At 44.1% G+C, this 24,439-nt stretch overlaps 1 protein-coding gene across 5 annotated transcripts in view; it reads right to left on the bottom strand.

The window, feature by feature from the left end:
* The window catches only part of LOC139054757 (phospholipid-transporting ATPase ABCA3-like), an 89,241-nt gene that overhangs the window by 52,410 nt on the left and 12,392 nt on the right, over positions 1-24,439 (bottom strand). For 3 of the 5 annotated variants that reach the window (XM_070532343.1, XM_070532347.1, XM_070532344.1), the window contains exons 5-12: positions 21,777-21,926; positions 18,531-18,774; positions 15,898-16,098; positions 13,104-13,282; positions 6,314-6,439; positions 4,453-4,570; positions 3,124-3,278; positions 929-1,084 (exon numbers count right to left, since the gene is read on the bottom strand). In XM_070532343.1, the coding sequence (XP_070388444.1) occupies positions 929-1,084; positions 3,124-3,278; positions 4,453-4,570; positions 6,314-6,439; positions 13,104-13,282; positions 15,898-16,098; positions 18,531-18,774; positions 21,777-21,926 (1,329 nt within the window). The remainder of the gene's footprint in view (positions 1-928; positions 1,085-3,123; positions 3,279-4,452; positions 4,571-6,313; positions 6,440-13,103; positions 13,283-15,897; positions 16,099-18,530; positions 18,775-21,776; positions 21,927-24,439) is intronic. The other 2 variants (XM_070532346.1, XM_070532345.1) reach the window with 2 other exon arrangements.

Genomic DNA, 24,439 nt, shown 5'->3' with positions numbered 1-24,439 from the left:
ATCACGGTAGCGACGCGCAGTAATGCCATCTATGATAAAATGGTATTCATTATTAGTCACAATTGACCTAGAAAACAAGGCTACACCGAAGTGACAACCACAGCGACGGGCACAGTCGCGGGATGTCAGATTCAAGTTATGCTATTCCAAAGGAGACGATGGCTCATCGCGTCGCGTGGCGAATTTAGCAAGCATTCGCGACATTTGTGAACTTCTATCGTTATTGAGCTACCTGGCTATCGGAATGTATTGGAATTTATAATCTCAGACCGCACCGCAGTGACTGCTTCCAGGCTATGCGAAATAGTTTTTGGGCTACAAGACTCGGACTAAGAAAACAGTGGGCACAGTACATACGAAGCGGTTCGTGAGTCCTGTGCCGCCCTTTCGCCGGCCGCGACTTCTAGCGCAAAAAAAGAAAGAAAACATTTCTCAATGCACAACCAACTCGCCAAAATCACCACTATCATTGCAGGCTATGGCATTGCACCACAAATCACAAGGTCGCGGATTGTAACCCCCGCCGCGGAGGCCGTATTTCCATGGGGGTCAACTGCAAAAACGCCCACATGCCATGCATTGGGTGGACCATAAAGATCCCCAGGTTGTCAAAATTGTTCCAGAGTTCTTGCCTATAACATTTTGATTGTCACAAAACAAACATACAAGCATAAGGAGAGTAAAGAACAGGACATTGGTCTACCATTCCTGATCCTATTTTCTTTTTACATACATGTGCTGTAGGAAATACGAATTCACATTTTCGAAAGCTAATACATGAAATACAAACTGCTCTGCTCGTCGAAAGCATCCAAGATGCCTAAGTTTAGGAGCATTCTCGGTAATCACTATTGCGGGATCTTTCACGCATACAGGGACATCGCATTGCCAACATGCTTAGAATCACGTGAGATGCAATTAGATGTACCTTAGGTCTCGACACCGTCGCAATGGCGACGCTTAGGCGCTGTTTCTGTCCTCCTGAAAGTGTCCCACAGAGGCAGTCCTTCTTGTCAAGGAGGCGGGCTTGTTTCAGCGCGTGGGAAATCCGCTTTGATATTAGAGCTGGCCTGCTTTCCTTTACCTGCAGTCAATAACATACCCAGTGTTCGCACTTTGAAGAACACCTCACCCGCTTTGCACATTGCAAACATACAAGTGTGGTGCGTACATAACGAAGTGAGGATCATGTTTGAAAAAATTCAGGCCACTGATCGGTCTCAAAAACAGCTGACATTTGAAACAAAAGACTGCGCTGCTTTTCTCTGGTTTCGACGGAGCCGGGCTTTCTGGCGTAGAATCAAGGTCGCACATATAAACCTCTCCATGTAAACTAAATGCACGCAACGTCACTGAATATTGCGTGTGAATTTGATAAGTCATCCCATGGCGAGGCGCAACAGCACTGCTCCAAGTGCGCTGAGCAGCAAAAAAGAAAAAAAAACCACACAAGAGAAGAAGAGAAAAAGAACAGGAAGTGGAACTCGTGACTTAAGCATGACACGGTTCCTCGGCTCGGTATAGGAAAAGGCAGACTAAAAAGTGTCACTTGCAGACGCTAGTCGAGACAATGGAGTCTGCATACTGGTGGTGAAGCTCGCCTCCTGAAAGCATCGTGACGCGACATTTGTATTTATGCTATCTCCTCTAACATCCAACCAATTTGAAAAATTCTTGAGGATCCCTAGGCGACAGTTTATAGGCAGCACTTTCCAAGATTCCCATGGGGTCTGTTGATTGATTGTTTTAGCATCTGCACTTGATAGGCTGCACAAGAGGATGCGTGTACACGGTATTTCCTTCGTGAGGTTTGTTTTTCTTCTTCGTGTTAGTTTCATTGCAATTTCTCTAGACATGTACTATTCCGAAACTGAACATTTGTGGAGAGGCAGTTCTTCTGAATGTGTAAAACAGTTTGCTCCGCACAGTGTCACACGCGGCTAGTGAACCACTAACGAATCCTCATAGCCAACTTCGACATCACTAATATGCGAGTCTTTTTTTTTTCTGATTGGGATACCGCACATTTGTAAAAAAAAAAAAAAAGCTCTGCACACCGAAGTCATATCCCCGGTAGAATCTTGCCGTCCGGATGAAGTTGCAATTTTGCGACGAGCAATACTTTTCGCTACGAGAAATAAAATCCTCGATCACGTTGCGACGTCTCAAGGCTTCCGTGTTGGAGCTACGTTGCAAAAAAACTTGTTCTCACTTAAGGTGCATTTATCTCATAATAAATCAGACTTTGATGACCTGATGTGGGAACTATGGTAGGATTACATTACTGCAAGTGGGGATGTTTAAATTTACTCGCAAATGCGATTATAACTGTATTCGGCTCACTCATGCGCCGCAATAGCTCTCTGGTTTCTCATGGTGGGATAGTTGTGCAAGCAGTAAATGTAGCATAGATGGAAACTGGAAGCGAAGATGGTAGCGAAGAGAGGTATTTCATTTAATTACATACTGAGGATATATGTGTCCAAAGCACGATCTGATTATGAGGCGCACCGTACAAGGCGTTGCCTGATGATGTTTAGCACCTATAATTATTTAGCGTTCACCCAATTCAGTGCACGCGGGCGTTCTTGCATTTCGTCCCATCAGGATGCGGCCGCCGCGTCCAGTTTTTGATCCGCCAACCTAGTGCTTAGCAGCGCGATGCCCTAGTCACTAAGCCATCATGGGGGCTACGCATATTATGGTGGGATAGGTAATTTCATCAATCAATATATCTATGTATTATCTATAAAGCGCAGGGTAAACGCCTCATGTTGTTCAGCTTTCAAAGTATCAACCTTTTCGTGCGCGTTTTCAATGGATCAGCACATAAAATACGTTAAATCCAACATTTAGGTTTCTTACCTATGCAGGCGGTAATACGTAATATAACTTCTCTGATATTCACATTTATGAAAACCTTTCTCAAGCGCTATTCGCTCCTTCTTGCTGCTTTTCACCTCTCGTAAAGTGCATCAAAGTAGCGTACTCTTGAAAGCACTGTCTCCCGGCTCCGTTGCCTCCCTAGAGGTACTGCTTCATTCGCTTCAAACGCAGTACGCATTTTGCAGCTTTTGTATTTTACGCTTAATCGGAATAACAATGGCTTCATAACATCCTTACCGTCGCGTAGAACACGAGGTGCTCCCAGACAGTGAGATCAGGGAAGAAGACGCTCTTCTGCTGGCAGAAGCTGACGATCTGGCGGGCCCTCTCCGGAAACTGAGTGGTGTCCACGCCGTCAATCACGACTTTTCCAGAGTCGGGCTGTAACGTTCCTTAACAGAGCAAGGGCGTCCAGGCAAGATGAAAAGCGCTTTCCAAAAATTACGCAGGTGCAGAGCATGTCTCGAAATGCATGTGATTCGAAGCTTTCGTGAAGCAGTTAATTAAACGGCGCTAATTTTCCGATTTCGTTGCTGCGTATCTGTCGTTAAGTGGGGCTCGCGCATATGCTCCCGCGTACCGTGCTATACGCAATGCGCCACACGCGGTGAGAATCTGAAAGAGCGAGTAGGGTTGGCACAATTGAAGCATACGTAAAAGTGTGTCTTAATGGTTCAGCATCGCGCTATTCGTATGAGAGAGCGAGGTTGGACCCCACCGTCGGGCACATAGTTTTTTTTCTTTAAGTTTCATTTATTCGATAACACAGCAGCAACACCTAGCATCCACGGTCATAAAATTCAAGGAAGGTTCACACGGAAAGTTTCGTTTTCAAGCTGCGGTCTGTTTGCTTTAGAAAGCTACGTGCCGACGCCTTGGCACCTTATTGTCCTGGTCCGACCTCGAAATACTTGTCAACAAATGTTTTTTTTTTCAGACCAACAACAATAATAGGAGCTTATTAGAGGCGCTTTTTTGTGACCTAATGCTACCGAAAGCTTTCTTGCTTCAAGTTCAGAAAGCTAAAACAAACGTTATGCTGATATTCCTGCCACTACTAAGAATTTGCTCGTCGAAGCATCTTTTGGTCTACCGAGATGTGTTTATCAAATTTAATCCATTGCCTAATCACTCAAATCTACTTGTACTGCACATGACAGCTATAAGGCGAAAGCATAACACCACGAATTCAAGCAAGTACTTGAGCACATAATCACCCGCCGTGGTGGCTTAGCGGCTACGGTATCACGCTGACAAGCCCGAGGTCACGGGATCAAATCCTGCCCCCTGCGGCCGCATATCGATGGGGGCGGTAATGCAAAAACGGCCGTGTACCGTTAATTGGGGTCACGTTAAAGATCCCATGTGGTCAAAATTATTCCGGATCCCCTCACTACAGCGTTCCTCATATTCAGATCGTGGTGCGTACGGCAAACTCCGGACTTTAATTTTTTATTTCATTTCAGTACCTAATCTCCTAAAGAATATAGGAACGTCGTTTATCCTTGTTATATTCAAACGGGCAATTGGTATTTCACAGCAGAAATGCTAATAAACCTGGCCTACCCGCGATCACGTTCATCAGCGTCGTCTTTCCAGCACCGTTGTGCCCAAGGAGCACTGTTATTTGGCCCTTGTAGACATCCACTGAAACATGATAAAGCGACGTAGTAGATCCAAAGCCCTGTAATGTAAAATTAAGAACATCCCACACGTAGTAAGTTAAATGTACTTATAACTGCATTTTATTTACTTACGCTGAGTGCGCAGAGCGCGTTAGGCTGCAAAAGTGACAAAGCGAATTGAACGGACCTAGGGTTCTTCGACAGTACAGCCTCTCCCTGCTGCTATCGAGGCACCCTACGCAGCATCAACATTATATGCTCAATCGCACAGCTGGAGGAGCAACGGCAGCGTTATGCCTTCAACTGCTGGCGTGGGCGTTGTGCACTCTATAAGCGCAATCACCCGCCGTGGTTGGTCAGTGGCTATGGTGTTGGGCTGCTGAGCACGAGGTCGCGGGATCGAATCCCGGCCACGGCGGCCGCATTTCGATGGGGGCGAAATGCAAAAACACCTGTGTACTTAGATTTAGGTGCACGTTAAAGAACCCCAGGTGGTCGAAATTTCCGGAGTCCTCCACTACGGCGTGCCTCATAATCAGAAAGTGGTTTTGGCACGTAAAACCCCATAATTTAATTTTTTTTATAAGCGCAATATAACGTTTTTGCTGGGGTGTTGTGTGTACGCTCTGGTCTGTGTAGTTACCGTCGCGCTAACGTTACATAATATTACACTGGACACTGACAAACGACAGGCCCATCTCGCTTTCATCTCGTTCACCCACAGAACGCCTATAAATATCCCAGAAAATGCGAAACTACCTTCCACTGTGTAACAGAAACGGCGGTGAAGTGAACCGCAATAGAGCACCAGGAGAAGGCGCTGCAAGAGCTATCACCATGCCTATGGGAAAAGCAATATGACCGTTGCAGGTAAGCGCGGGCCGCGCTACTCGCTCACTGGTATCTCATGTTTTGTTTGTTTCCGTTGCGCAACACCAACAAAGGCACGAAAGCAAATGCACTGATCGCATTTTCCTCTTCTTCTTGATTGCGTTCCGCTGTCTTTAACATAATCATCATTAGGAATAGCCGGGGGAGTGAGAGGTGTCGCAGCAAATCGCTTCAGAATCTGGCGCATTTTCTTTGCGTGATCACGATAATCACGAAAAATAGGCCAACCTGCTTTGCAATGATTGCCCTATGGGAGCAAAATGCTTAGCTCCTCAACGGGCAAGTCGCATTGGTGGTGTGGGCGAATAGGCGAGTGAAGGACTATGCACCCATATTACAGGGCCCGATGCACTAGAAGTTCACTTCTGGAGGCCTGACTGTTGGGTTAACTTGTCTTGGATATGTGACACTCGTCTTCGTCTCTTTTGCATTCATTTTTCTACAGGACTTTACGGTAAGTTTTCCTATTACAGTCATAGCAATTGCTAAAGCTTGCTGAGATATTTATCTTTGCTTCTATGGTACGTGAAGGTCTTTAAAACTATAAAATAAAGGACACTGAAACACCAAAATAAAAGTGTAGTTTTAGTCCCAAGTGAATTAGCAAATGCTAGTCGTCAAAACGTAGTTATCGGCTAATGTAGTAGCAGCTATCTGGAAATAGGCTTTTGAACAGCTGTGTTATATTTCTTATTCCCAACCTGCTAGTACGCGCGGCGAATGAATCAGTAGACAGGTGCGCCCTCTAAACTACAACGGCGTGGCACAAAGGGCTCGCGACGTTGGCGCTGCTGATATTATTTCGTGCCATTATGCGCCAAATTTACCGTGCCATACACAGGAAGGTGGTCGATATTATTTTGCACTAAACACACTATTCATTGGAACAACGCTTGCCGCACGCCACTTACTTTCGTTACGTTGAGCACGGACACCATTCTCTGCAAGTTCTGTGGCTGACTCTCAACTGGAAATGGTTCTTGGGCTATTTCAATGGGCACCCCCGTGTGGTGAAGCCCACGGTGGGGTCGTCTAGCCTGGAAATGTTTTATACAAATGATCATTAAAATTATCAATGATCGCAAGCGTCTTCGCTTAGCACCCACCGGGCTGTAGGAAAACAAAAAGAAATAATAATAATGGAAATGAAGAATACGTTTCTTGAGAAACTGCATGCTCATTCTTATGGAATGAAGCACGGAAGTTCTTCCAGGGCAATTCAAGCTGATGCTTTAATATTGCGAAGAGAAGCTGTTACTGCTGCTAGATTGAATGAAAGTGGCAGGAGTTAAAGCGTGCTCGAGAAAGCGGGGGAAGAATTGTTGCAGGCATTGTTTTCAAGAGAACAGCAAATCGTATCAGGATGAAATTTATCGCATGCTTGGCACACAGACCACTCATTGCAGATCGAATACATAAAATAGTGGGATGAATGTGGCGGCCACAAATAATTAAGGAAATTGCCATGATTGCAAATGCCACTTACTATGGTGCAGAGAAAGAGAGAATTTCGCGTCACATAGCAGGAAAGTTACGATGTGCCACAATCGGTGGGCAAAAAAAAAATAATGAAAATTATACAGATTGGAAAGTGCCAATGAGATTGCGTAGATACTGAGGTTAAACTCGGATAAACTTTATTGATCAAAGCACCACCATGAAACTACGCAAATTTCAAGAAGCTATTGAGCACCTTAGGAGGGGAATATTCGAATAGTGTGAGTTACTCATGGGAGGCACGCGCATAAAATTCTAATCAAAGATTGAAATTTAATTTAAGGGCTACCTCTCGGTACCTTCAGAATTGAGAATATAGGTTTCCGGCTAGAACTTACAACAGATACATAAAGTTTGATCCACTATTTTGCGATATTTCGCACGTAGGGCCGTCTACGAGATGAAAGGGTTTATTGTAGTAATTCATTGCGCTCGATTATATAGTTCCAACAACCAAACTCCTCACGATCGAGAGATCCTGCTGATAACGTGGGTGGAGTGTCGTTCAGACGGTTGAGAAAGCGCCAAACGGAATAGAATGGGAAACAATTCGCTACATTCACCCAACCCTGGGTGATTTCTCTGCCTTGCTGCTTTGGCCAAATGATCTCTGCTGCACAGCAAAAAATAGATACGGACAAAATTGCTCGTAAATGTCTCAAGGCTGCTGTGGTCTACTTAGCTTAGCGTGCCGACTTCTAGGATGGAAATGTTTTTGCGAGACGTACTGGTGCGATATAATCTAACATAGCTGCATTTTTTTTTCTTGTCGGTGAGGTGAACGGTGTACACAGAGTGATGCGTGCGCGTGTGTTTCAACTTACAGCAAACCTCGCAAGTAGGCAAAAGTGTGTTGTTGAAGAAACCTACGACACGATCGTCACAAAAGGACTCCGTTGTACATTTTACTTTCTCGTTCAAATGATGACTATTGTAGATACATTAGACGATTAGTTCGTTCTTCAGATAAATTTTTTCACCCCCACTCTCAATAAGATAGGATTTATCAGCAATAACTGCGCGCTGTAGAAGCCACAAAGCGCTTAAAATAAGTTTCTCTAAGGTTTGCGTAAATGACGCACCACAATAAGCCGACGCGTTGTATTTAGGCAGTTTACAGTGGATGTTACTGCTTTGCGTATAGTGAAAAGAGCTGGGGCTGAAGCGCAAAGTTCATGACACATGTTGGTTCACCAACCACGTAGAAGATGATGACGAAGGATTGCATATCAATTTAAATATGCTCGACTTGTATTAACTTGTATAACCTGAATGGTTAAATAGGTATGCGTCGCACAGTGAACATAAGAAAGGTGGAGGAGTAATTTCGTTTGTACGTGGTGACTTGGTCTCTAGTGATCTGCAAGCAATCTTTCACAATGCAGAAGTGGTGGGACTGTATATCGGTGAACAAGATATCTAATATAGATCATGCATCATTTACAGACCCTTTAATATTACATGGGCGCGCATTTAAAATAATACCTGTATGAAGCCTGGTTAGCTTTAAGTGGACGTATTAACCTAGGCGCAATGAAGGTATCTAGTCAAGTTGTAACAGGTAATTTGGGCTAGCGAATGTAAATGAAGACTACACTTGAGAAGAATATATTGGTTCGAGAATGACAAAATCCTCTCTAGGGGACATTATCGTTTGATTCGCAAATGAGTGCTACACTTTTGGTATCATAAAAAGAAACTTTCCCGTTGATTACTTTGTCTTGATTGCGATAGTGACGGATAAACATAGCAAAGCTTGTGATGGCCACATTATTACTAAATAGGCATTGGATAAGAAGGCAGTAGATATACATATATTCAGTATACTGATTAGAGCTCACTGTACCATTTTGATCACAGAAATGTGTACCAGAAAATACCATAAATATTTAAAAATGTATATATGCAATTGAGCAAATTAGTAAAAAATAAAGGAAGACATTTTGCCACTAGCTGAATGATTCATGGCACGTTATCTCAGATCAAACTTGAGGAAAGTGCAAAACAGATCCAGGAAATATTCCATACAACAATTAATATAGATCCTTAAGGAAACTAGTAGCCGCAGAGAATTTTCATGCCTTATGTGACGCACCGAATGTGACTTTGTGAAACAATGTGACAATGTGAACTGCAGTAGAGAAATTAAGAAGTACGAACTCTAATAAAGATAACGCATATCAGCTCAAACGTGGTTGCGCGCATTCTGCGTATTAGCCGCGTGTTTCTAAATCTGACCTATAGGTTATAATGTGCCAGATCAAAACAACAGATCAATTGGGTATGAGAAAATTTGCTTTAGAGGCTTGCTGGACAATCTTACTGATTTAAAGGAAGTTATTCTCATGATATTGAATGAAATATTTGCAACGGGTGATATACCGGATGAACTGAAGGCATCCCTAGTAGGATCAGTGGATACGAAGTCAGTGCACCAGCTACATGGCAATCCAAATTTTATCATCATTAGCACATATCACGAAAATATAGATCGCGTTCATCATGCAATCATTCCGCGGCAAGTTTTCTTAACAAAACACAGGTCGAATTGACAAACAACAAATACTCGGTTGTACTACTTGAATAATTTGCAGATTCTATATACAACGCGCTAGAACATAACCACGTAGTACTGTCACTATTCATAGACCTGAAGAAAGCATTTCACAAACGTAAGAACAATTTGTTAAGTCAAAAGTTAACTTGTTAAACTTCTGAACTAAGATTTACAATTTGTGTAGTAATTACGTTACAAATATAGTAGAGTGTCTACGACTTAGTGATGCTTATGCCGGCTTTAAGTCGGGAAAGTAAGGAGTATCACAAGGAAGGACGCGCGGGCCACTGCTTTTCAACATATCTTTTTCTGATCTAAGCGCTTTGAATATGAAGATAATGCAGCACTTGCCTTCAAGGTATCTCTATATAGCGTGGAGAATGCACTCTTTTAACAGAATATTAGTAACGTACTAGACTGGTTTCCCGAAAATACTATTTTTGTAAACCTCCATAACCAAAGCTGGTAGATTTACAACACCCACATAAGAATATTTCTTTACACTTGCCTTTATATTTGCACCGTTCGAAGTGCACGTCGTGTGAATGCCTCATTTTAACGTACGAATGTAAGTACTTGGATGTTAATTTTGAACAACAAATTACATTGCATAAGTATGTTGCTTAAATTTCTGAAGGGATAAGGCCCATTCCAGCAATGATGGACATTCGACGAGGAAGAACCCCGCTAAATTTGAGGATGGTCATATACAAACCGTCAGTTGAATCTGTACTGATGAGAGATGTATTATGAGGTGCAAGCTTTGAGCAATACCGCTAAATGAATTACAAATGCAATAGCTTACGGTACACCATTAAAATCAGTTTATATGGAAAAACTAAATGTTTTCTTATTGGTGCGCTACAAATACAACTTTTTATTGTTTTGCTTGCGCGGTGTTGTTTCTCAGGTGATTTTAAGTGCGTGCGAGTTTCATAACGGTCACGTGCTGCCGCGTCGCAAGACAGGTGTAGGCGATGAAGAGTGGAAACCGAAGCACGCTGAAGCGGCGCGTGCTCGACGGGCCAGTGTTAGTGCCGATGCGCCCGAAGTTCGTCTCGCTAAAGCACGTACCAGTCTCTCCAAAACTACAGCCGAAGCTCGCGAGACCCGTACTGCACAAATCCGTGATTGATATCGAGCCCGGCAGCATCGTTTTGAGCAGCGAGTATAGCGTGAAGCATCGAGCAGTGTTTGGACCTCCTAAAGTGGATGAGAGTCGCACAACACAGACACGTGGCTGCCGACACTTCTGAATAATACAACGAACATCTGCGTGGCCTGGGATACCCACTGAGGGTCGACATAATCGAGCGTGAAGTACGATACGAATAATATGCGAAAACATTTAGTAATGAACATGAAAAAATCACAGTTCTGCCCGGAAGGCGAAGTATCGATTGCGATAGCAAATTAGTCGACAGCTATACAAAGTAAGCACAGTTGTTTTTTTCGGCCGTGCAGACTTGCAAACACAGGCATACTAGATGAATTACCAAGCATGGTGTCGCGCGCGCACGAGCAATCATGAACGCATCTCACTGGACTCGCAGAAACTCGCTGTCAGAACGCTGGCTTGAGGAAAGGCGGCAGTAGCAGCAGGCGAATTGATCTTCGTGCTATCACTTCAACGCAAAGAGAGTGCCGAGAGCACGCAGCACGCAAAAAGCTACGAGCCACCGGTACAACTAGACTCTGCCCCCAGCGTAGATCGCTCTCAAGATATGGCCGCGCGACCGTGCGCAGCCGCCACATCCGCAGTTGCAGCCACAGTAGAACTCCGCTCCTCCTCCCCTCCTCCCGCTGGATGGATGGATGGATGAATGCTTTGAGCGTCCTCTTTGGAACAGGACGGTCGGTTGCGCCACCAAGTTCTTGCGCTGCCTCGAAATGTTGTGTGCCGCGTGCTTCGTCTTCGCTTCCGTCCCTTTCGCACGAGCGAGATAGAGCGGCAATCGTGGTCTCCCCTCGCACACTTTCACTCGCACACACAGCATAGGCCGCGCGCCGACGGTGTTATCGCCCTTGGCATTTATGCGGAATCTCACTACGACGTCGACGCCGACGGCAGAAATGCGCTTGGAATGTCCCTATAATTGCTATCGCAATAAAGGAGGACGCGGTGGTAGAAAGAGTTATACGAACACTATAGGACAGGGCAGTGGAATATTACGTTTCTGCGTATATGGCATTACTGGTAAAGTGCAGCATTGCGATTCAATTGAATCACTATAACACAGAGGATCCATTGCGTCAACACACTGCTATCACAGCAACTCTTCATGTTGAACAGATATTCCTTGTCAGTCAATTGTAGGACAGTGGTCGTTCTTGAGCAGCATTGGTTCTTGTGCCTACCTTGGAATGGTGGCGCGATGTAAATCACTGTTTAGTTCATTGCATATGCGAGAAACCTGGCGATACACAAACGATGTCATTCTCAAGTTGCTAACTGCACGGTGCACTTGTACGAGAGACAGGCAGTCATCACCATTTTCTAGCTAAATTGCTCGGTTAGCTTTCGTGGACTGATAATGCATAAGAGCGTCATGTTCGCGTTAGAATGGGTGGGTATGACCCGCACTATACCTTCATAGTGCTTTCCTTACGCTCACCTCTCCGACGTTGTCGCTTTGGCTGTGCATCTTGACACCATGTCCGTCCCTTCCTTTCACTAATCCTGTATTACGCTTCCGCTGCATCCAGCTATGATTCCTCGTCTCGGTGCGCTGCTCACGGAGAATCCGCCTTAGAAATCTCGTCGCTAAAGTCCGACAACATTCCATAGGATATTACCACATTAAAGCGAATAACAAAATTCTACCTTCTGATGCAAAGCCGCCAACTTAGCCGTCATGTTTTCACTAATGACGAAGCAACGCTTCTGATGTTCAACAACACTAACAACTGCTATTCTACTGCTACTGTTTAACTGATATTTCTACAGAGGAGTGTACATTTTCAATGCTTTGTCAACAGCTGGTCCGATTCGGTTGGAATACAAGCTCTTATAATACTTATTATCCTCAGTACCATATTACCTTTTACAAACTGCATATAAAAGGCTCTAAAGCAGGATTGTCATATTATTTCAAAATAATTTTTAATGTTTTTACGTATGACAGTGGCTGAATTGTGTCCGGACATTGTCAGCCAGCATCGTCTTTACGTCCTAGGAATTCACTGCAAAACAAGAAGTAGGAACTATGTCTTCAATATACAGTCCTAAAGGCATACTTGTTTTGTAAAATCACCTAGCAGTGGCTATAAATATCCATATAAAGAAATGGTTCAATCAATCGATATCCGTATGTCAACAATGCTATAGAAAGAAAGAATAATCACGTAACAGCTCATGAGCGTCCAACTACACGTACACAGGCCGTTCTTGGGGTTCGCTCCACTGATGTCAACGTTCTTCACTGCTGCAGTTCTACTAACAATGAGATGTCAGAGTAGTGGACCAGCGATTTGGTGAAGCGTGATTCGTAGTTTCAAGTGCACAGCTTGGAAGCTATTTGTGTCTCAAACGGCAATAAATTCAAGCATCCTGGAGCATGCAACTCGAGGAAACGAAAACAATTTATCTGTCAATCAACTAGACACCCCGACAAAAATATCCGTCTTGGCATGAGTACAGATCGTACCTGAACAAGCGATCCTGTCAGCGTGGCCAGGGCACGTAATCGCGACTGCAGGAGGTTGGAGTACAGCACCAATATGGCAAGAGCCAAAGAAGTACCAGCCATTACTGCCCATACTTCGGCAATGGTGATGTTGTCCATACTTAGCACGTTCGTGTTAACCAAACTCCATGTAGCCGAGCCTGAAATACAAGTGTTCTTATAAAGATTCCATAGTTTTTCGCGTAAATGTATCACGTGCCTGACTGCTTAAAATTCGCCAACTTGTACAAAAATAATGTATATATGCCATGGTCGGACACTACTACGTCATTGTAAAATATACGAACGCAATTAGGCGTAATGACGCTAGCGTAATGATGTTCGCACAAGCGATTACGAGTGAATGAATGAGTTCCCAGTTCCTAACACGCAGATATTTGTAATAATTTGGGAACCTACGGTTTCCGCTCATATTTACGTAGCAAAGTATATAAAAGAATTTAGATGCGGTAAAATGAAACGGAAGTGAACCAACGTTTTTAAGGCTAATTTGGAGACATGAACTGCGAGAAGTCGCCGATTACTTGGGACCAATTAAGCGGCGATAAAAGGTTTTGGTAAGTCTGCAAAGAAGCATGGTTGTGCCTAAAATAGCATAAGCAATTATCGTAGGCATAGGTTATCGACTTCTTGAAAACTACAATTCGTAATGAATGCTTAGCCTTGCAGTATCATTGTTATGATGGTCACCTACAATAGGCACATTTATTGGAAAGTAACTATGGTCATGGATTCACATGATAAAACATTTTTTGGCCTTAAATGTTTATTTCGCTATTAATTAAAAAACTTGGACAGACGGGAATAGAAGAAGAGGGCTGTACGCTAAACACCACTGATATATGCCAAGAAACTGCGCCTGAATTCGCAAAGCCTTTCGTCTAGCCGGGTGCCTAAACCAATATTATTATGTTCAGCATCGATGTTAGCTGGAATCTACTCCTACAATAGACTTAGCGTGATAAGGCTTCTTATTGATTCAGGCCCTGAACATTAGTTAGTCAGTGTTCGTTTTTGAATGTATTTCGATTGTAAGACACACAAATACGCTTAGTGAATGTTTAGCTTTCGAGAGACTGTCATTCGTGACCGTCATCGGTGTGACAAGTGCAGGACGACCAGCTCGGCGATGGCGGTCGCCGTAAGAGAAGCGTAAGAGAAGCTTTTGTACCTTTGTTTTTGGTCTTCTGGATGAAAAAATATCGACAGATATTCGGCGTATCATTAGGAACTATGACATAATGGCACTTATAGACACCTCTGAGAGGATTAGTTAGGTGACTTTGAGAGCACGTTCTGTGCCATTTTCAACGTCTGCCTGCTGGAAAGAGTTCGCAATGCTGCTGCTTGGGTTGGTTTGGGCTGTTTCTTCAACACACAATCAACAAAATTAAACACTGCACTTAAGACACCAAATATAAATTACGCACGCCCATCAACTCAGCATGGAGACCGATTCAGAGAATTACGTAACGCGCATTTGACATGTTGCGCTAGAGGCGATAATCAAGAAAGTCGAAGGCAGAAAGGAAACCGTAAGTCACATATAGCGTGTATCCTATTTACGCATGCTTACTTTTTCAGCCCTAAGTAAGTCATTGCACAGCAAGCGGCAACCCTTCCGACATCGCCTCCCTTACCTCGGTGTTCATCCCATTTCTGTTACATAACGAGTAGCAAATAAAAAAAAATTTGAGATGTGAAATTTATGAAAGCGCACCGCTGGGGTGTCCCAAAATTAAATGCAGTGAAAATAATCGTCTTAAGATTTGAAGTCACTTTCGGCAGTGCAGTTATCATTATAAAGATGCTGAAAATATTCACCACCTGCTTGAAAACACGTTTCCACACAACACAAGATATTGTTAACAATCTATGGAAGGTTGTCCCAATTATATGGCCTGTGTTCTGCGCAATGAAAGTCTGTAGCACCGGCGCAACCTGTGAGGATTGTTCTCCTAAACCTGTCGATGTGCGCACCCCGAAAAGGTGATATCATATCGCACGTGAAACTGCGATGTAATTCAGAATTATCCTCACATTTTGGCTGATTCTCGTACTGCAAGTTTACTTTTTCAACACCCAGTACTTGTTCCCTTTAGGTCATTCATATAGAAATCCGATAGGAGCTCGAGTTTCACTGAAGCTACAATACCTAAGCAATGCTTATGATGTGTACATGCGAGAGCGAAACCTCCCCGTGGCCACTTCTCATAATAAATCAGATGAACATGGCGTAATTTGTGTGTTATTTTTTTGCCACAGATTTCTGATGACGGTGGGGCCGCACAATGAGTCAAGTAATGCTTTCGCATTAAAAGAAGTATTCGCTTAAGCTTTTGGAACTGCACAGTAGGTTATAAGGAATGCTGTATTGAAGGGCTCAAGAATAATTTTGAGCACTGTGGTTCTTCAACGGGTGCCTAAAACTACGCATAGGAGCATTTTTCCTTTCCGCCCATATCAAGATGCGGCCGCCGTGATGAGTTATCGAACCCGGGACCTCGTGCTCAGCAGCCCGACGTCAGAGCCACTGAGCCAAGGAGGTGGGTTTCGAGATAACAGCAAATTCTTAGCCATTTCCCTGCATTTATCTTCCAGATAACTTAAGCATACACTTTCATTCTTGTAATTCGACGACGATATTCAGGAGTGCGCATTTTCAAGTAGGAAAGCCACCAACGAAGTTTTTGTGCACAATGTACTCTGTATTTTTGTTTCCTTTTTTGGCAAACGCCAGGTTCGAACTATTTACCCTTGTAGTCGAGAGAGATGCCAACAATCTTGAGGATCCAATATGTTCCCAGGCATGGAGTCACAGACGAGATGAGCTTGAGGTGCCTCGGCGCGTACAGGTAGCTGCCCAGTGGAGACTCGTAGCCTTCGATGACTTGCCATGGCAGGAACAGCATAACGGGAAACCAGTAGATGACCGCGAAAGTAATGGCGATGCTGGCTAAAAAAGAAGCAAATTAAAATAGTGGGACGTCATTCTCAACATTACTCATCGTCATTCCTTAGCGTGAAATGTGGTGTGAACACTCCCGACAAGCACACGGTAAGAACGAAATGCGCGCTACCAAGGCTGCTTCTTTCGCTACTCGCGGCTGTGTCCGGTGAAATATGGCTACCACCTTGAAGCGCTAAAAATTCTGGTCTGTACTGAAAATTCAGCTGAAGTCACCAGTGATGACACAGCCGAAGGGAGCGGGAGGAAGGGAGGAGTATGTTTGTTAGAATTTATTTCATTGGAATATTAGTATAATCGAAACTGAGCCATTTTGCAGAAGTCAGCCAGAATTTCGCTGCTTGCCGTGAATTGCACTGCACTAGTCTTGTCCAATATTGTTGACAATCTCCCTGGCCAGCCATGTAGGTATTACAGAAAAAAAGTAGTTTTGTTTTGGCGCGTAATTGAGTGTGCCTTACACATACTACCTTTTAGTTGGTTGCTCTACGCTTAGTTGTTAGCTTTATTATAGGCCTGGGATCAAACATTACGGACGAATAGCAAACACCACAAGCATGCAAACGAAATAACCCGAGACACTGAAAAAATAAGAACACAGCTTCTTTCATGTATGCGTGTCGATCTTTCAAAAATAATGCTTTATCACGGCTAACACGTTAGCATTTTTGGGCCTTGCATTATCTTTTTTTTATCATTTTTAGCTTGCATTATCTGCCAAGCTTTGCCTGCAGGGTGCCTAGGGCCTAATCAGGTGACCACGTGTGTCACATTTAGCCCTCTTCACCTGGACAATTGTATGTTGTCTAAATTTCAGTAAAGTGAAAGTCAAAGAAAAAAATTAGATTTAGACATCGTTTGCATGAGCTCAGGCAGCAGTATTTCGCATCTATGCCTACGAAATAATCTAATACTCGCTCCTGGTTTTCGGGGCCACAAAATCAAGGGTCGATTTCTTTGTGAGCTGCCAAGTAAACTCTATTCAAGGAATGAATGTTACGTCCGCACTTCCTTTTCAACGCTTGTATTTGACCTAGTACCACATAACATTGATTACATGCCGGCCCTGTATCAGCCCCAATGGTAGCTGAAGCTGCCTATGTGACATCTATATGATGATGCATATTCAAAAGACGCTAATAAATTTCTGCTGTTCATCAAGAGCGGCAAAAAGGTGTATGACCTTATTTTTGTTCCGGTGCCAGAAGAGAACTGAGACGCAAGGACAGGGATTCTCGCCAAGCTATATTGATGTAGGAATTCTTGCACGCGCACAAAGGGACACTTGGGTCATACAGGGCCAGCTAAACTGGTTCTGACCAATCAGTTCTGCGGAATCCCGCAAAGAGGAGGAGGTATCATGAAAGGGAAAAATTGTTATCCACCCGAATATAGCATGAAGCTACAAAGGAAACCGATACAGGTTTCTTAGAAAAGAACCCTTCGCAGTTGAGGAAAAGTTTGTCCCGGTCCGGGATTCGAACCCGAGTACTATTTTCCATTTCTTATCAATCCAATTTGTACATATACCACTGAAATGTTCATACCGAAATAGTCTTTAAAAGCTCGCCTCTAGCACTTATAGCAATTGAGCTTCATTTTTATGTTTCGAGAAGTTAGAGGGGCGGCAACTTTGTACGTCATGTTTACTACGGAGAAGACAGGACGAAGCAAGGAAACGCTAGATGACGAGACAGACAAAGACAAGCGCTGCTTCCCACCGAGGTTTATCGCGAGGAAACCCGAATTTAAGTTGTCTAGCACAAGATAAAAAAAACACGCTGGTTTATCAAATGAATAATGCAGAGTAGCGAAAAAAAGACGCTGTGAGAGAGAGCTATCGCCTAATACGCGCGCCTCTACTTCCTGTAAAGCTAATTTTCCTCTCCGGTAGGATCCTTCAGGGCTCGCTCACGCATGAGGCGTGCCCATGTGTCATCTCATCCACACATCATTTACGATTATATACGTGCGCGGTCATCTCCTGGTTTGTATAACGCTACGGTGTTCTAGAACACAAGTAAACACTTGCATGAGTAGCAGTGCTGTGCTGGGAAGCCATCTGCTGCATTGCGGTCGCTAAAAAATCTGCCCATCTGGCCCTCGCAATACGCGCCGCACGAGAGAGGTAAGATGACCTACCCCTCCCCCCCTGCCACACACACACATAGTCCACACAGCCTGCCCATCGCTTTGCATTACACACGGCAAACTTTCGTACGCATCATGGTACTGGCTAGTTTGGCAACGCTCGCCAAGTTGAAAGGGGCCGCAGGTGTCGGTCATCGCAAAATAGCATTTTTTTGTGTAGACTTTTTAAAATCGGGTGGACAGTCATCACCGTTTCTTCTAGCATGGCATGCACTGCGCAATAGGGACTTAGAGCCTGCGTTCCAGCAAGGCATCTCCTCGAAAGTCACCTGTCCGAAAGAGGCTGGCCACGAATAGGGAATGCATCGTGAAGAGGCAAGAGAACAGCAGGAACGTCAGGATCAGCGGGCCAGCGTCAAGCGCCTGTGGCGACAAGTAAGGCAGGTATTCGCCACCGGAGGACATCATCAGCAGAAGCACGGCTGCGCCGCTCGCGGCTCCCATCAGTACACCAATGGCCAGATGGCCAAACCAGTAGGCAGTCTCCAGAAGGCCAGCATGTTGAACCACAAACTGAACAGAGTGCAGGTGGTTGCGGTTCAGTAAGACCGCGATAATTTTTGTTAGACTTCTTGTAAATTTTCTTCTTGAGAAGAAATGTACCTTTTCATTAATGAATGCGCATACGTTGTTTTGCTACGGCCCGCCTCCAGTAACCCCATTGGCTTTCAAATGCTATAGAACATTGCAAGGAGAGAAGGCGTAAAAAAGGTTTTTCGTTCAGCTTCGTGCTCCTCTGCGCTAGTGGCACTTGTCATGTTTATGCGGGATATTTCATTAGCGCTTATATGTTTCCGCAATGGCACCGATGTGCTCTGCAGGGGTTCAAACATTTTTATAAAGGATTAGGTTTTTAATATTAATTTAGCTGTAGCCTCCATTCATGGATATTACGGTAGTTCACCTACGGAAAGTACAAGGTGGCGTATGAGGGTAGTACTCCATGAGTCGGGCATGGGAACGTTTTTCATTTACAATCTTCAGAAATCATGAACTGTCAGTCCACTATCTGCAAAATGACTTAATCCACAAAAATTTTGGGAATAAGTTCTTTGTTTTATAGGGCGATGATCGGTCAAATCTAACGGGAGGAAAAAAGCGAATCACACCCTTTTCATCTTCGGGATGTATGTTGTAAACGCAAACCCAGCAGCAAATATATCTTGTTTCCGTATATGGTGAGTATAAATATTTCTTGCTAAATCGATGTAGTGTTGTCTATAAACACAAGTTGTTTGGATGTGTAGTGCTCTTTTTTTTATTTTCACATTGCTTCTTCCTGGCTGAGATCAGAGAACCAAATTTGCCCTACTGCTAAGTATGTCAAAAAATAACGTCTAATTCCACTGAAAAAAAATCTACTTGTGGTACTGAATAATTTATGGGGTTTTCGGTGCTGCAACCACAATTTGATTGCGAGACGCGCCGTAGTGGGGGACTCCAGACTAATTTTGACCACCATGGGGCCTCATTGTGCCCCCATTGCACGAGACATGGTTATCATTGCATTTCGTCCCCATCTAAATGTGGCCGCCGCGGCCGGGATTTGATCCCGCGACCTCGTGCTTATCACCGCAGCGCGATTAGCTTCTAATCCACCGCGGCGGTTATTTCTCGTATTATGGCGCCTGCATATTGGCGTAATCACTGACGTAAGCAATGTTTTGTGGTATTCCTTACAGCATAGTGATGCCTGCCTGTCGAAAGCACTAAAACGCACGCCTAAGCAGTGCATGGGAGTGTAAAATCGGTAACTAAAGCTGTAATCATACAGCCCATCCGGGCATTGTGTGTTAAACGTTTCTTCCACACCTTAATTATACTTAAAGGAAGTATGCAGGAATGTTATTTCGAAATGTGAATTCTTTTTTCAAGAAACATTCAGGTAACAATATAAGCAATTGCTCATTCATTATAATACAAGTTGAGAAGCAAGCACTTAAGACACGCTTTATTTGTTTTACGTTGATAAAACAATCGTGCATTTCGTAAACAACTACACGGCCGTTAGTGCAGCCGCCCCCAAGGGGTATTACCTCTGCCGATTTCCACCTGTAACTAACAAAAGCGCGGTTGCACGGTCAATGCAAATGCATCATAATAGTTGCGAGCACGGCTTCACTGTTTCAAAACTAGGCTAATTTGAAGTCGCGGTCCACAACATTACGAAACTGTTTGTGTGGCAGTCCAAGATGGCGGTGCCCATCAATCGAAAGTATAACTGCTCTTCCCTGCCCATTTCCCCAATTCATTCCTGGTGGGTTCAAGCACCTAAAGGCTGAACCACCTTCTGTATTGGCCCAAAGCGTCACGTAAAATTTCTTGACGAGTAAAAAAAAAATCCATCGTCGCGTTTTGCCGGCACAAGGCCACACACTCAAGTCCTCCACACACAATCACATGATGTTTACAAAATTTTTCATGCATCTGGTAGCGGTTTGCAGAACCTCAAACAGTGATGGATAGTTCGCTAGCTGCAAAATACTCTGCACAACAATGATTCCAACAGTGCGAACAATCAGAGCAATGTGTGTGGTTGCGCGCGCGCACGCGTGTGTGTGTGTGTGTCTGTGTGTGTGTGTGCGCGTGTTTATGTGTGTGTGTGTATATATATATATGTGTGTGTGTGTGTGTGTGTGTGTGTGTGTGTGTGTGTGTGTGTGTGTGTGTGTGTGTGCGTGTGTGTGTGTGTGTGTGTGCGTTCGTGCGTGCGTGCGCGCGCGCTTTGCGTCCACGAGCAACGATAAACAAGAACACGAACACGCTTTTTTCTCGCCACATGTGAGCTCCCACGGTGTTTCTTTTTAGTCTGGGAGGTAGTATATTTGAATACGGCTTATCCTACTTTCATTCCGCTTCCGTTTTCGTTGCACCAAATTAGACCGTATGGAAGAATTTTGAGAAGTGTAACTTGCATGTTTTCAAAGCAGTATGACTGATGCTAGCCCGGAACATATCCGGTGTTGTGTACGTAAGAGAATCGTCAAGCAAGCCTCGATTGCATGTTTCGATACATAGATAAACAAGATTCGATTGCACATTTCTAAATATTACACATATGTAACTAGTCAGGAAGAGTTTCCCCGCCGTTATTATAACGAGATCGACAAACAAACTTCAATTATTGAATCAAACTGTATGAGAAGATTGCTTCAGCTCTCCCTAGAAAATTTCATATGCCCAATTTGTAAACTTGCCGGAGCTGTAGATATCGTCACGCTGCGCAACATCAACAATTTGAACCCTCCCCCCTCCTCATAGAAAATTAAACCGTAATCTATTGAGAGCTGAGACTGAGGCACCCCAGTGTAGTTTTTTTTTGTTAGTTTGTTTGAGTTGATGTGTAGAGACGCGTGTGTTGAAGGTGGGCGTTGCAGCTTGCAGGCGTATTGCCGAAATTTGGAGTGAGCAGTGTTACGAGATAAATGCTTATTACATCTTGTCGCTAACATTAAATACCGTAAAATAAAGATGCCTTAGGTTTAATGAAGAATACGTTTTTTAAGCAGTCGTACCCTAAGTCCCGACGAAGCCTCGGAGACTGCGCTGCTGATACGAAGACAGAAGGGCACGCTATAAGAAAGAGCCAAGAATAGAAGCACCTTTTCCCGGTAGCCTCGGATGTCAAGCGGTAGTGCGGTTTGCGGAAACTGGCGTGTGTACACCTGCATTGGCAAGCAAGAAACTTTTTAACGCGCACCTACAAGTACCGTGCAATTCGTTGGCTGTTTATTGCACGATGTCCACCGGGGTTGGTCGCTACCATAAAGGTAACTTTACTTGCGGAGAAGAAATTTTAATATTAAGCGAGCTGCTCTCAAACACCTAGAAAGGTGTTGGAAGTTTGGCATCAATTACAGCGATTCGGGATGAGACTAATATCACGAGATAACATTACATTGTATTTCCAGCCAAGTATCTATCTCTCTTGCATATAACAGTATCTATAAATATATGTTTCCTGTATAGTAGACAGCGCACGCTCCTGCTTAAAAGGTCATGCTTTAGAAATGGTCGCAAACATTGGGACCACTTTGTTGAGGCAACGCCTGGTATGAAATTTGCCGGTGTGTCCCCATTTAGGCAATACCATTCAGCAGCGGGGACGGGATGAATTCATATAAAGAGACTGGGGACCTGTTACGGCACGACTGCTCATGGTAATTCAGTACTATTGAAACGTTCGAAGTTTTTAACATCATTAACAATGTGTGCAAAAGTTTATCGACGAACAGAAAATATTTATTGGACTGAACGCCTCGTATTTGCACAACAGGTAATGAGAAACGCCGCTTTGGAGGGCTCAGGAACAATGTTGATCAACTGGGATTCTTGCACAACAGTCACCTTGGTTTAAGTGAATGCGGTGTTATAGTTCGAATGCTTCTTTTGAGGCCAGCCAACTAAAACGTTTCTTTGGTGCATAAATTAACTCTTTATGTGTAGTTCTCTTTTTTTTATGCAAACACGAAATTCTTTATAGCTCTCGTATTGTATCTTTTAAGAAGAGCAGGAAGGATGTATTGTTAGACGTGCATAACCAGTATTTTACCAGAGCGCCTAAGTAACCATGAAGCGCTGATTTGGAGCAATACCGTTCAGAACAAGATTCTGCGTTTTCCACGATTTTTTTTTCTTTGGCAGAGCAGGTACATCTTATGTAGTCGTGGATAGAACTCGTTTCGCTTTCCGGGAGTCAGGAAGCTGGCGAGCTTAAAGAAAAGAGCCAATGAGAAATGAAGAAGCCTCTGCTACATCTAACAATGGATGACTATCTTGGCGCGTTATATTAGGCAAGTTCGAACCGGCAGCAACAAAAAAGCTCAGTTCGTGTCAGAACGATAGAGCGTGCTAAGTGACGTTTGCTTAGCCGAAGAACTGGCTTAGAGAAAGGGCGAGTGTAGCGAGCCTCATTTTGCTTTGGCATTTTCGCTTATCGTTACTCTACTTCGTTTTAACCATGAAAAGCGTCCTGGGCCGGTATTTTGTAGCGATGCCTTTTCCGATTCTATGCTTTTTCAGGCTTTTCGCGCTTGGCCAGTGGTCAGAGCGACGGTCTGCCCACATTATCAACGGGATCAGGCGGCCGTGTGTGGTGGATGATAAGAATAGCATAGAATAAGGCATAAGGCATCGCTACAAAATAGCGGCCCTGAGGCCCTATAACGTAAAACTATTCCAGTATATTTTTATTCTAATCTCCTGACGTCAAATTTCAGTAACCGCCGACGCAAGCAACGGGCGGTCACCCACAGCGTTGTCTGGACAGACCAATCAAACGCTCTCATCGATCCTAGGAGGTAACTTTTGTTTGCTTGAAAAACGAATAACATTACCTATATTGAGCGGCTTGTTGTAGCTAATTGGCTGACAAGAGGCGAGAAGCCCACTCAAGTCGAAAGCACTGAAATTCGATGACCGGATGAAGTCGGTGGTGCCGGCGTCTGCGATTGGTCCGCTTTCTCTCACTTATCTGGTGGTGGCTGGTCGAAAATCGCGGCGGCATGCAACGGAAGCTAAAGAATGACACGACCGCGGATCCCAAACAAAGAAGCGTTGGTAGGACGAGGTCGTAAACGTGCCGAAAGTGCTCGAAAACGTTACACGACCACGCGGAAAACATTATTATACACAAATAAACCTATGCTCTCCGGCAGGTGCGAGTAGCCAGTGCCTGAGTGATTGGCGGCATCCATCTTTTATCCCTATCGGAACGGGGCAGCCTGCGGCTATTCAGAAGAATATTCAGTTTTGTTCGGCATAATAATGCTTCTTTAACGCGTTGATGTCGCTTTGACGCGGTGAGTTTTCGCGGTTTTGTGATGTCGCGTGACAGGCAGATGAGGTGGGTGCAGCCCGAAAACTCTAGACCAATAGCTGAGGGCTAATGTTGAAAAGGCGTAGAATTAGAAATAACTATTTTCTATCAGTGTACACGTCATATCAAATGGATCGATATCGCGGTTTTCGTGACGTCGCTTGACAGACAGGCGAACTGGAGGTGGGCCAAAAACGTTTTCGACCAATCATGGAGGGCTGATTGCGGAATTGGAAAAGTTAGGAATAGCTTTACGTTATAGGGCCTCTGGAGAGTTATGGCAGGGTGTTCAAAACACAATATCTCGCTTTCCCGATAAAAAGCAAAAAGCGTTTACCTCACGCTAAGTTTCCAAGTAAT

The sequence above is a fragment of the Dermacentor albipictus genome, chromosome 1, assembly GCF_038994185.2.
Source record: "Dermacentor albipictus isolate Rhodes 1998 colony chromosome 1, USDA_Dalb.pri_finalv2, whole genome shotgun sequence".
Taxonomy (NCBI): Eukaryota; Metazoa; Arthropoda; class Arachnida; order Ixodida; family Ixodidae; genus Dermacentor; species Dermacentor albipictus.
This window is presented reverse-complemented; position numbering and strand designations above follow the sequence as displayed.